The following is a 13,607-nucleotide window of genomic DNA, read 5'->3' as shown; positions in this document are numbered from 1 at the left end:
AACTGAATTATGAATGAATGTACCATATTCATCGTTTATCCTTTTTGACAGTAACAAAACAGAAGATGTCACTCACTGAAACTTTTATTCAGGATTACAGTGAATGGCTTAGATCAAAACTATAACAAAATCAGCATTATCTACGTTCTTTCTTCCATATCTGGGAATCCCCACATTAACCCCATAAATGCAAAAGCAAATGAAAGAATAGCTAATCACAACTATCACAACTAATCTTTTTGACTGTGGCGCTACAGTATAAATACTCAGTATATATTAAACAATCTGTATAAGACAAAGCAATAGTGACACATGGTAAAAACACTGTTAACTGTGTTGCGACTGCTGTCGGATCCAATAGTCCGCACTGCGTCACAGTGTCTTACTGATATAATCTGACTGAAACTTCATTAAAAATAAAGTTCATCCATGCGTTCTTAATGTTAGGATCACAAGGATGGCAATGCAAAGAGTGTGTTTTTCCACAACGTGGCACTTTAAAACGTATTGTAATTCCCAGAGGCATCTCTATCGTTTTTGTTGTTGGCGTAATCCTGTGTTTGCGTCTGTTTCTTATTTACTACTAAATGACATGCGTGAATTGGTGGGCGGAGCTAAAGAGACAATCATGTAGAGTAGGTGTTGATCTGATTCCTGGTTTCAATAAAATCTGTTTTTGGACTAACAAGGAAGTTCTGAAACTTATAGGATATTTTTATAGTACAATGATATCTTATGCGTCAAAGGATCAAGGACAATTTTATTTCTCAATTCATTACCCCTTTAAGAGTATTGTGATATACATTTTTGCCATTTCTAGTTAGGAATAATTCACATATTGAGCCTGAATTATCTTATTGCGTGTTCCATTTAATCATGTTTAACAATTCTTGTTGTATTTCTTGTGTTAGTGGTGTGAACTGGTGACTGAAATGTTTTAGCATCTTTCTGCTACTTTTGTATTCTGTTCATCTTGTCTGTTCTTTCTGCTGCCTTTTCCAGTTTATAATTACCTATCTTAAACCCTGTCTTTGCTTTGCTACTGTTGCTATGCCAACACGCCTCAGGATGAGATAATGGTAAGTGTGCATTGACTGCGGCCTCTTTGGTGTGTGTGTGGTTTACTAATGCACTTTTTGCCTTTTTAATATAAAATGTATTTAAAATAAAGCATTACATTTTGATTATTATGGTCCTCATTATGGTGTGTGTAATAGCCAAATAGCTGATTATGATCATTAATTAAGCCTAATCAGTACTAATCACAGTATTTTTTTAATTTTTTTTTCATTTACACCTAAATAAAAAAAAAGCAACCAAATAATATGACATTTTTAAATTCATGTGGATTTTTGATGTACAACTTTTAAATGGGATTACAAATTCAAAAGTTTGGGATCAGTATATTTTTACAAATATTTAATGTTTTTGAAAGAAGTCTCTTATGCTCATCAAAGCTGCATTATTTAATCAAAAATACAGTAAAAATATTAGTACAATTAATTTTTTATTATTATTTTTATAAAAACTTTTTTACATGATAACTTTTTTTTCATGATTCCTTGAAGAAAAAAACGTCCAAAAGAAAAAAAACGAATGCGTCTTTGGTGAATAAAAGTATTAATTTCTTAAAAACCCAAACGTTTGAACGGTAGTGTAGATACATTTTCACTAGTGGTCTCAGACTTTAGGACCCCACTGTATTTGCAATGTTCTTCTGATTTGTTCTTCTGAGAAATCCCACACTCACATACACAGAATTTTGAAATTATAACATGGAATACTTCTGGAATACTTGATTCTGATTGGTCAATCATTCTGCGTTCAGACTGCAGAACTGCACAATTGGTCATTGTCCCAACTGATTTCCTACATAGCTTTGCATGTTTATGTCTCTCGTATCATGCCTCATTATTCTCACGCTAATTTTTAACCAATATTACTTGTTCATTCAGTTATATATTTGATAAGTATAACAATGACTGTATGACTGTACACTATCCCTTACGTCCCACACGTTTGCCTGTGTCTAGGTGATCAGAAAGGGTTGGCTGACCATCAATAATATTGGCATCATGAAAGGAGGAGCGAAGGAATATTGGTTTGTCCTGACCGCTGAGAATCTGTCCTGGTACAAAGATGATGAGGTGAGTCCCCTGATGTCTTTTCTTGGTTGCTTTTCATTTAGCAAAGCTTTTTATCTGATGCAACTCGCAGTATACGCACTACGGGGGATGGTTTCCCTGAAGCGGCCTTGTTTTCTTTTCATATACTCTGTGCTTTTTAGTTCAGTATTATTTCCATCAGCGGTAAGGCTATATTCATTCTAAATTCACAATGAAAGCATCTTGTCCTACCAGTAACCCATGCTGTAAATGCACAGCTTCATTGGATTCAAGAAAAGAGAATACAGTATAAATGAGTGCATTAGTTCTGTTTTTTACTTCAGTAAGGGCCAGGTATTGCCGTCTTGATGGTCTGATCAAGCGCAGGTGTTATGGTACTTTTGTGACCCCCACCCCACCCCCACTGTCAGTCCCGAGGCATGAGGTATGAGGAGAAGCAGACCAGGGGCTGGTGGGAGGGCTGCTCTGGGGGTTGGGAAGGTGGCATATGGTTTTCATTACCATACATACCAGATTTTGGTCCAACACTTCCCAAAAGGCCTTGCTGTAGTTAGTTTAAGCATGAAGAGAAAGTCCTTTTAAAACAAAGGAGTTCCTAGTCCAAAATGACTTAAATTACATTTGGAAAAAAAAAAAAAAAATCCATTTTGCATATAATTGTTTTTCATTTAATCTCCACATTTAAAAAAAAAAAAAAAACCACAGTTATGTCCTGCCTGTGCCAAAACAATTTCTTTGTGGTCCAAGTGGATGAAATAAGAGTCCAAACAATGACAATTATACAGCGAAAAGACTTTTATTTTCCATCAAGTCAACATTGCAATGAATCACATTGTCTTTCATTCTTTCTTTCTTTTCTTTTTCTTTCTTTCTTTCTTTCTTTCTTTCTTTCTTTCTTTCTTTCTTTCTTTCTTTCTTTCTTTCTTTCTTTCTTTCTTTCTTTCTTTCTTTCTTCTTTCTTTCTTTCTTTCTTCTTTCTTTCTTTCTTTCTTTCTTCTTTCTTTCTTTCTTTCTTTCTTTCTTTCTTTCTTTCTTTCTTTCTTTCTTTCTTTCTTTCTTTCTTTCCACACACAGACATGCTCACACACAGACAGTATATAATATATAAATATAATAATATATGTACACACATATATTATATAAACAAATACTTTTATGTTAGATGCAATATATATATATATATATATATATATATATATATATATATATAATTTTTTTTTTTTAATTTTTCTGTAGAGGAGGTTCCTGAATGTCTCCAGGGAAAGTTTTGTTCGATTTAGCTAACTAAGATATGTAACAACCTTCCTTAAACGCACTTAAACACAAAGACGTTACTTAGCACGTAAAGGAATGCAGATTTCCATGGGTAGACATACAGAAACATGATGACGAGACTGTTGCTGAACAGAACAAGATGATGTGTGTGAACCCCCACACAGCCTAACCAATGTGCAGACTACTGTACAATCTCTACGCCCTGAACAGGTAGTCTGAACACTGGGAAAGCGGGGCGGGAATGGCGCTTCACAGGGAGATGAGTCCAACAGCACTGAGGAATGAATCTGTACAAAACATTAACGATCATGATGTACAACTTGAACATGCATTCTGTTTTTCAAATCTTTTTTTGGAAGTAAGCATAGAAAAAGGGAAATGAGAAAGTTGATATTTATTAGTGACTTTTGACTTTGTATTTGCTTGAAAATGGAGCATTACAGCAGGCCGTTTGCCATGGTCATATTGCATCAGTTTTACTTGTTTAATTATTTCATGAAGCAGACTATTGTACGTTTATTATTCAGAGAAGCTTGCCAAGATGCATTTCAGACCTTTTAGAATGTATACACTTTTTGCTCATGTTCTATAAACATATATCCATTATTTATATCTATCTATAATTTATCTATTTTATTTCATATATCCATTTAAAATGACCCCAGTTTTCCTAGCTGTTGGACAGCCCATTGTCCCACTTTAACTTTAAACTTTCAGATTTGTTTCTACCATATGCAAATAATAAAAACTTCAAAGGGACAGGAAATACCTCAAAAGTTCATGCATCTGTGGAAATCAGATTTGGCATTAGACGTTTCGATTGTCCTCCGAAAACCTCCATCCATCCTTTTCTCCGTCTCTGTCTCTCTTTTGCTCTTGCTCCGTTCGGCTGGACGTCCGAGTGTGTGAGATGCCAAAGAGTGGTGGGTGAGTGGGGGAGGAGGAGGAGAGGAGGGTCCTTTAAAACCTCTGCGTGTTTGATGGTGGTACGAGAAGGCAAAGAATGTGGGTGGCAAGAAGAGTTAGGTTTCCTGGCCCTTTCACTCCCGTCGACTCATAAATCCCCCTCAGATCAGCGGCAAAGTCTTAGATAACAGATATACAAAATGATGATATACATGCAGTATTTGCATCGCAAAACTAATTTGTAACGCACAGCGTCTTTTCGTACTTTTTCAAATGTAAAAAAAAGTGTTTCTTTTTTCAAATGTAGATTTTTCAGAATTGACGTGGCAGACTTTTGACTTTCCCCTGGAAGAGTTGAAAAGAGGCAGAGGGAGAGAAAGAGGTGGAGCTTTTTTTTGGAGCATTTTTTCCCTCCGCCTTAAGTTTATGTTTCTTTTCTCGTTAAACAGGAAGTGAGAGGTCAGAGGTCACAAAAAAGTAAGACAAGGAAAGCTGGTACTAATGAAGACCTGTCAGACTCAACATTTTCTTTGAGATGTATTTCTGTGTGTGTGTGTGTGTGTTTCTATCCCGGTTGGGACTTCAACCTGAATGCACACTGAATCATGGGGACTCGTCTCACAGTGGGGACGTAAATTGAGGTCCCCATGAGGAAACAAGCTTATAAATCATTACAGAATTGTTTTTTTTTATGTAAAAATGCAGAAAGTTTTCTGTGATGGGTAGGTTTAGGGGTAGGGTATACAATTTGTACAGTATAAAAAAACATTACGTCTGTGGAGAGTCCTCACAAAGATAGCGAACCAGACTTGTGTGTGCATGTGTTTGTGTGTGTGTGTGTGTGTGTGTATGTGTGTGTGTGAAGTTGTGGGTGGTGGTGCTGACTGAGTTTCTTGGCATGGAGGCGGAATTGTAATATCTCCAGATGTGTAGTCATGTGGTCTGTACCTCTCTTCATGCTGCTATTTATTCTGAACCTCACTTCCTCTACTCGTACTGGATAAAGGGCTCTTTATACTGGCCCTTGTGTTTTAAAACATGCCTGCAGACAAGAATTAAGGTGCCTCGGAAGTTAGTTCACATTAAGGCTGAAGTTCATGCTCACCACAGAATGTTTCTCTGAAATGTAGCAGGGTTCTTATTAAATGTTAAATAAGATGCTAACATGGATGTGGCCTGTAAACAAGAGACATAAATAATCCTGACACTGTTTGATCCATCCTTGGTGTCGAGGGCTCCCCTTACATTGGTTTTTGACATTAATCTCTGAAACTGGCAATGTGGATGGAAAGTTTATCGTCACTAGATGACACCGTCTGCTTGGTCAGCGTTCTGAAGCCTTGTGTTTGAAAATCAGTCTGAGTTTCTGAGGTTCTTAAAGGAATGCTGTGTTCAACTGAAGTTCAGCTCTCTGCCAAAGATCCTGTTGATTACCACAGGCAATCATTTAAAGTTCTTCATCAATCAACAGTGTGTTTACAGTAATGCATTTACAATGGAAGACTTTTCACGAGAGAATAGCTATGACTTGAACATTATATGTGTTAACATGAGAGTATAGTCACTTACTGACTAGTCACTTAAAATCACTTAATGACCTTCTGTGACAATTTATTTTCAGTCTTTTGAGTCCTTGCCTATTTAGTGTTGAGAAACCTAGTATTTTTCACATGGTGTGCACGGTTACCAGTTTACATGGCGACAGATCTACCCACCCCCATCCATCCATCAGTCAGCTTTTCATCCATGCATCAGACTATAGCCTTTACCAAACTTTTATGTTTTTTAGACCAAAGTTTATAACAAATTGTAATTTTAGAACTCACCATTGTGAGCTGTATAATAGAGTATATTGATCTTCATTATTGACACGCAGACTAAAGACATAGGTACCTGTTCTACCATGGTCTGTTACCATTATATCTTTGCAATTGTTGGTGCATAATCTTTACGTTCTCAGAACTTGTATAAAAGAGTATATTAGAGTTCTGGCTTCAAGTATGGTTAAGGTTAGCTGCTATACAGATAATTTTGTGTTGCTAAAATTAATTCCTCTGGTGGTTTGTAAGAAGGTTATTCAATATGTGCATGCTTCACCCTGTTAACATGCAAGTGTTTTCATCTTCACTCCCTCTTCTCCTCCTACACTCTTCATGTCGTCTCTCAATAGCTTTTATATTCAAAAGGAATAAGCATCAATCAAAATGACAAATCAACATTTTCTGTCCCCTTTAGGTATACAAAAAAAAAAAAATAATAATAATAAAAATACCCACACTTTAATAGAGTAGAGTTTATTTACTTCAGTCTATACAGGATTTCCATCTCCAGCTTGTGTGTTCCTGATTAAGTGTATGAGTCATAAAGCATGATACTCAGTGTGCCATTGCAGGCTTCCAGTGTGGAATCAATACTCGCATCACAAGTACGTGTTAACCCTTTAATGTGATAGCTGCTTTGGACGAAACACAAGTACTAACAGTGTTGTTTAATACCCTTGAATTGTATTCATACACATGCAATCATGAAAGAATTCTAGGCTATGATACTACCATACAGAAGTGTGCAGTAGCCTATTGTATTCTAAACATAGCTCTATTCTGTGAAGCTGTTTGTTTTTGCAAATGCAGGATATATTTTGGTCTATAATAACACTTCAGTAGTCCCTGATCTGATAGTGTTCTTTTTTGCTCTGTTCTTATTCCTCTTTAATTGTGCTTATTGCCCCCTGCAGGAGAAAGAGAAGAAGTACATGCTGCCATTGGACAACCTGAAGCTCAGAGATATAGAGAAAAGCTTCATGTCCAGCAAGCATGTGTTTGCTCTCTTTAACACTGAACAAAGGTAAGAGAAAAAAACATTTTACTCTCCACAGAGCTCTCAGAAATACAAAAATCAAATATTAATCTGCACTTCTATTCAAAAGAGTCTGTAGGACTTTTTAATGTTTTTTTAAAAGAAGTCACTTATGCTCACCAAGGCTGCATTTAACAGTAATACTGTTAAATACTATAACAATTTAAAATGATTATTTCTTAAATTATTATTATTATTATTAAAGTCATTACTCAGGTCTTCAGTGTCACATGATATTTGAAAGAAGTCTCTTATGCTCACCAAGGCTGCATTTATTTAATCAAAAATACAGTAAAAACGGTAATATTTTGAAATATTATTACAAATTAATTATATTTCTATGAATTAATTAATAGAAATTAATTAATTTCTATTTGAATATATATTTTAAATGTAATTTATTCCTGTGATGGCAAAGCTGAATTTTCAGCATCATTACTCCAGTGTTCAGTGTCACAAATCATTTTAATATGCTGATTTTGGTGCTCAAGTATAATTTCTTCTTATTGCAGTAATACTTTTTTTCTCAATGGCTTAGACCCATTTTTTGAAACAGTCTTACAATTCTATAAACTGTAAGTTCAATTGTCACAACTGTTTGTTTGAACAACAGAACTCTATTACATGTCTGCAAAATGTAGTAACTCACCCAAAACATTTTATTCATGCTTCAAAACCTAGTTATTGTGTCAGTAAAAAGTGTTTTTGTCATCATGTGAGCCATAAACATCAAAACGTTTAAATGTTTTTCACCATGGCAATATTTGTTATGTACAAATTTCATAGTTTTTTTCTACTTTTTTTGTTGTTGACAATTTGTTTATAATTTGTTGACTTTGAAAAAATGTCAGTTTTGTTCAGCTGAACGCTCTTGTGTATCACACTGAGCTTTTTAGATTCAGATTTCAACAGAGGGTACAAATTGACTATAAGTCAATACTGTAGTACACACACAAAAAATGAACATTTGTATTTATGCAGTACATTTTTGTAAAATGTTTTACATGTAAAATGAAAATTCACAGTTGCTTGTTCATTTTTACACACTCTATTATGTCTTCCCCTAACACCATCTCACATTCTTTTATGTCTTCCTATTGCTCTTCCATGGCAAGCAACTGTGAATTTTCAGTTTAAGTGTAAAACATTTTTACCAAAATAATTGTACTGTATGAATACAAATGTATTTATACTGTACTGCTGTAGCTGCTGCTGTGTAGGGTTGTGACGTTCCTCAATGTTGAAACATAGTAGTGATTGTGCTGGGCAAACTCCATATTTATGTTTCCAAATTTGATTGGTTGATTAAGATTGTGATTACTATTTCAATATAACGTCAGACTATCTGCCAATTTAACAGACATTACAAACATTCCATGTCAGATATTTATGGAATATACATGCATGTCTAACAGATTTTGACAACTAAATGCACCATTTAGCAAGTGATGGCTCACATGATGAAAGAATGTTTAGAAGTTGTTAAGAGTTTGACAATTTCACTGAAAATCAACTCATCATTTTTGATAAACAAGCAAAGTGCGTTTAGTTACTCTGGACAATTCCACTTACTCTTTTGCACACATGTGCCAAAACACATGCAATTTGCTTAAATTTATAAGAACTTCAAATCTGATGTAAACAAGAATCTAATTGGAAAAAAAAATTATCATTCGAGAATTGAGCCAAAGCGATTGAGAAAAACTGTTATTCTAAGTTATGCAAGTTATGCAATACATCTCAAATGACGTTATTGTATACACAATCTGACTTCATTCATTGCTCATGCTCGTTGTCGGACTGTTGTCTCAGGAACGTGTATAAAGACTACAGGCAACTGGAATTAGCTTGCGACACTCAGGAGGAGGTGGACAGCTGGAAGGCATCCTTCTTACGAGCTGGAGTCTACACAGAGCGAATCACTGTACGTGAATGCCTCCACTGATTAACTCAAGTCATATTAACTTGAACATTCCTGTGATGTAACAGCTGGCACATGTATATCACCAATAACCAACACAATTCTAACAAACCACATTGAATTACATTGATAGCTTACTAATTGTATTAACTTATTATGCTTTCTTTGCTTTGTCTGCAGGATAAAGAGAAGGTAAGTTTAAATTTGTCTCTGACTGTTCGATTTTTCCCTCCTCCAAACATCTATGTCATATGCAAACTTATTTCTCTCTGAGTATCACTATGTGTTGTATTTAACAATGCTTTGAAATTATGGTGTGAACCCCATCATTAACAGGTTAAGGGTAGGGTAGGCAATTTCGGAGAGGATAGCAATAACAAGCTAGTTTTGAAAGCATTAGATCCCACCCTCTCTTCAGAGCGTCTCCAAAGCCACGCCTCCTCCAAAACACATGAACGCACACAGCAGAGTGCAAAGCGTCACAAGGACGGCGTTAAATTACCTCATGTCTCAAAGCACAAAACATTACAATAATAATGATCGTAAACAACTTACAGAGCTCTTACCTGTACCATCTGATGACTGCAGATTAATTTCGGTGTTGATAGTTTTGACATAGAAACGGATAAATTTGAGTCCGAGGACGTGACCAGCTCTGGGTAGAACGTCATGGGTTGCCATCTCGTAATTACGGGATGAATTACAAAGAATTGCCTACTCTACCTTTAAAGTGTTAGTTCACCCAAAAATGAAAATTCTGTCAGTAATTACTCACTCTCATGTTGTTCCAACCCCATAAGACTTTCATTCATCTTCACAACACAAATTAAGATATTTTTGATAATATTTTTGATGAAATCTGAGAGCTGGCTCACTCCTTCATAGGCTGCTAGGTAATCGATATCTGCCATCCCAGAAAAGTTAGTAAAGACATCGTTAAAATAGTCCAAGTTTATCAAGCGACGATAATACTTTTTGTGCGCAAAAAAACAAACAAAAATATCACACATGACCAGCGTCGGCCAATAGTGAGCCTACGTTCTGACGTACAACCCAGAAGCTCCGTGCTGTTACACTACGTAAACTCACTCAGAAGCCCACACAGAAGAAAATGAATAGTTGAATGAAGTAGTTTTTTTTTGTGAGACAGCTCTCAGATTTCATCAAAAATATCTTAATTTGTGTTCCGAAGATGAACGAAAGTCTTATGGGGTTGGAACAACATGAGGGTGAGTAATTACTGACAGAATTTTCATTTTTGGGCGAACTAACCCTTTAAGAAAGGAGATCGATGCCGGAACAAATCTTCGAATTAATCGTGATCTAGATTGATTACTCATGATAGGCCTGAATTTATTTGCTTTACTATTTCACTCTTTGTTCCTTATTGTGTCCCTAATTTCATTAGTGCCAGTAATATGTAAATATCAATGTCTTGATGGCCCTCAGCAGAGTGATGCCAGTGAGGAGAATGGCTCGGATCGCTTTATGCACTCCATGGATCCTCAACTTGAGAGGCAGGTGGAGACCATCAGGAACCTTGTGGATTCCTACATGGCCATCGTCAACAAGACTGTGAGGGATCTCATGCCCAAGACCATCATGCATCTGATGATCAACAATGTAAGCTGTTTTAAATTACGTGGCTTTGATATACCTAAAATAATTCCAATGCAAATTCTATCATCCAAACCTAAAGGATCCTGGTGGGATCAAATAAGTATCATGTAAGAATCAAACTGTCCATTAAAGAATCAGGTTTTTCCAGTAGGATCTTACTGGATTTTAATTGGATGTTTCTTAGCCCTGTAGTCACTGACAAAAAATGCTTTTTATCCTTGTCTGTGCTTTCTCTTCCCCTAGACTAAGGACTTTATCCATGCTGAGTTGCTTGCTAACGTGTACTCATGTGGAGACCAGAACACTTTAATGGAGGAGTCAGCAGAACAGGCTCAGCACAGGGAGGAGATGCTGCGCATGTACCATGCTCTGAGAGAGGCCCTCGGCATCATTGGTGACATTAGCACCACCACAGTCTCCACTGCCATGCCCCCACCAGTGGATGACTCCTGGCTGCAGGTACAAGGAGGAGCTTCAGGGCGCAGGTACAGTGTCATCTTTTTCAATAAATCAACATTGTTTTTGTTCAGAAAGTTTGAAGTAGTTTTAAAAACTTGAAATTGTAAGATTTTAAGTTGTTTCAAAAGCTTGAAGTCTGGAGGTTTTAAGGCCACGCAAAATGTCATATGTTTTAGCGCATTTGTAGAAGTTGCTAGCATGTTTTAACATTTTGTTAGAAAAGCCAGGTACACACTGCGCCTTAAAAAATGTCCAAATGAGGTACGTAGAACAATAACTCGGGAAAACAATGAAGGGGAACCACTAATTTGAATACCTTTTCGATAGATAGATAGATAGATAGATAGATTCCATTCACTTGGCTCTCTGTTTTAGGAAAACTGTAGATCCGATCAGTTAGAAAGGATATGGCAACCTGAGTCAGAACAGTCAAAAAGGTCTTGATGGTGAGCTCGCTTGCTAGCTTGGTAGCTTTAAAGCTCTTTAATCAGAAATGGAAGTCTCAGAAGAAGAATAATATTAAGTTTTAACAGAATATCAGTGTGTTGTCTTTCTCAAGCCAACATAATAATCTTATTATTTTCTCAACAGATCTCCAATGTCTAGTCCCACTCCCCAGCGCCGGGCCCCACCTGGGCCCCCTCGTCCTGGTGGACGCACAGCCCCAGGGCCCCCAACTGCTGGAGCACCTCCTGTGCCATCCAGACCTGGGGCCTCTCCTGACCCCTTCAGTGTCCCCCCGCCCCAGGTCCCCTCTCGTCCTAACCGTGCCCCACCAGGTGTCCCCAGGTGAGTCAGAGAGGACGTTTATTAGTACAGTAATTGTGCAAAACTTTATTACCATCTCACCTATAAATGAAAGTTACGATGTTTCAATGTAACTGATCAGGTGCAAATGCATTTGAAATGTTTAATATAATTAAATACAACCAAGCTGACAAAGTATGTATATTACCACTACTTGTGGGGAGTAATATGAGTGCTAATGGTGTCGAGAGCAATGATCTACAAACTATCCTCCATTTTACACCCTTCACAGCCTTTATGCCCTGACCTGATCCCTGCTCTTTAACACAAGAAATACAGATCAGTAACACGCTTCCTGCCATTTCTACTTCTCTCTCCTGTCACAATCCATTACCTTTTCTCAGCTCACACACTCCTATACACAGTCCAACTCAGAGACCTGCACTAACAAACCCCTCACATTTTTTTCAACTACACTGGTTATCTTTTCCCATCTCCTTTCCCATCTCCCATCCATCATTGCAAATATTCATTCCAATGCTGTTTGAACTCATTCAGTTCATTTATTGCTTGTATAAATAGAAACATCAGTGCATCAGATTTGTGAGATCATTCTCTCATGATATACATGCTTTGGAGGAAAAGATAAAGAAAACCGACCATTTAAACAGGACAAACCATGGAGATGATACATTTTTGATTCCTCCATTGACTCTTTTCTGTCAACCCATGTTCTCCTCAAACTCAGTCCCGCTAAATCCCTTCCACAATGATTCCGGTTATTCTTTCAGAATTTCTATCAGTGACCAATGAGGAGTTACGCAAATGGTATGTCCGACATATTGTCCTTATGTTACATCACCACGTCCTTGCATGGTTCCATCTTTAAATGTGTTAACATCTGCTGTCTCCTGACACCCCTAATTCTCTAGATACTGTACGTCAATCAGATATGTCACCATGCTGTCTGTTATTGTCTATTTATTTGTTCAGAGTATTTTATGTTTCTAATGGCACAACTATGCTTAGAACTGCCATTTAATTACACAAGGAAGTGATGCCTGGTTGAACAACTTGTATTTAGTTTCAAGCCATAGTTATATTTAAGGTTGACATAAGTTAACATGGTTTTAATGTATTTTTTCATCTTTAATTTGTCATTTTTTACATTCATTTTTTTTTTTTTACTTATTAATAATTGTATTTTATTTAATTTATCTTTTAAAGTCCCCCTGTTGTCAATAATTATATCCCTTAATAATTTTATCCCTGATCACCAAAATTACATATTTAAACGTTTTTTCCTCGAAAAAAATCTCCATGCCTTAAATTAGCTTGAATGTAACTCTACACCCTTGCCTCATTTAGTAAAAAAAAACATATTCTATGAATATGCAAATTAGCCCCGCCTCCACTCACTCATACCAGCTCAGAGATCCACTCGTTGACGTGATTGGTTACAAGCTAGTTTGTGACGTCAGAAACACCGGCGATTATAAACCGCGTTTTTGAGACTGTCTTTGGTTCACTGCAGTTTTAAGGAGAAAATACTCAGCAATGGTGTTGACTTATGAATTATGAAGCATATTAAAAAGACCACATAGACATATAAACAACATTAAAAGCTAGATTTTCACCACAGGGGGACTTTAAATAGTGTTGTTGTTTTGAGACAAATAGATCCCATAACACATCTA

The 13,607-nt window shown here is 36.5% G+C and overlaps 1 protein-coding gene across 2 annotated transcripts in view; it reads left to right on the top strand.

The window, feature by feature from the left end:
* dnm1b (dynamin 1b) overlaps window positions 1-13,607 on the top strand; it is a gene marked incomplete at its 3' end in the record, with an annotated part of 38,706 nt that overhangs the window by 21,227 nt on the left and 3,872 nt on the right. Inside the window, exons 14-21 of one of the 2 annotated variants that reach the window (XM_084114553.1) lie at window positions 1,068-1,079; window positions 2,034-2,147; window positions 7,042-7,151; window positions 8,976-9,087; window positions 9,265-9,276; window positions 10,534-10,707; window positions 10,948-11,189; window positions 11,755-11,952. In XM_084114553.1, the coding sequence (XP_083970679.1) occupies window positions 1,068-1,079; window positions 2,034-2,147; window positions 7,042-7,151; window positions 8,976-9,087; window positions 9,265-9,276; window positions 10,534-10,707; window positions 10,948-11,189; window positions 11,755-11,952 (974 nt within the window). Of the gene's footprint in view, window positions 1-1,067; window positions 1,080-2,033; window positions 2,148-7,041; window positions 7,152-8,975; window positions 9,088-9,264; window positions 9,277-10,533; window positions 10,708-10,947; window positions 11,190-11,754; window positions 11,957-13,607 lie in introns of those variants that run through there. The other variant, XM_084114554.1, reaches the window with a different exon arrangement.

The sequence above is a fragment of the Abramis brama genome, assembly GCF_963993115.1.
Source record: "Abramis brama genome assembly, chromosome: 5".
Classification (NCBI taxonomy): Eukaryota; Metazoa; Chordata; class Actinopteri; order Cypriniformes; family Leuciscidae; genus Abramis; species Abramis brama.
The sequence above is the reverse complement of the archived record's forward strand: the minus strand, read 5'-3'. Positions and strand labels throughout refer to the sequence as shown.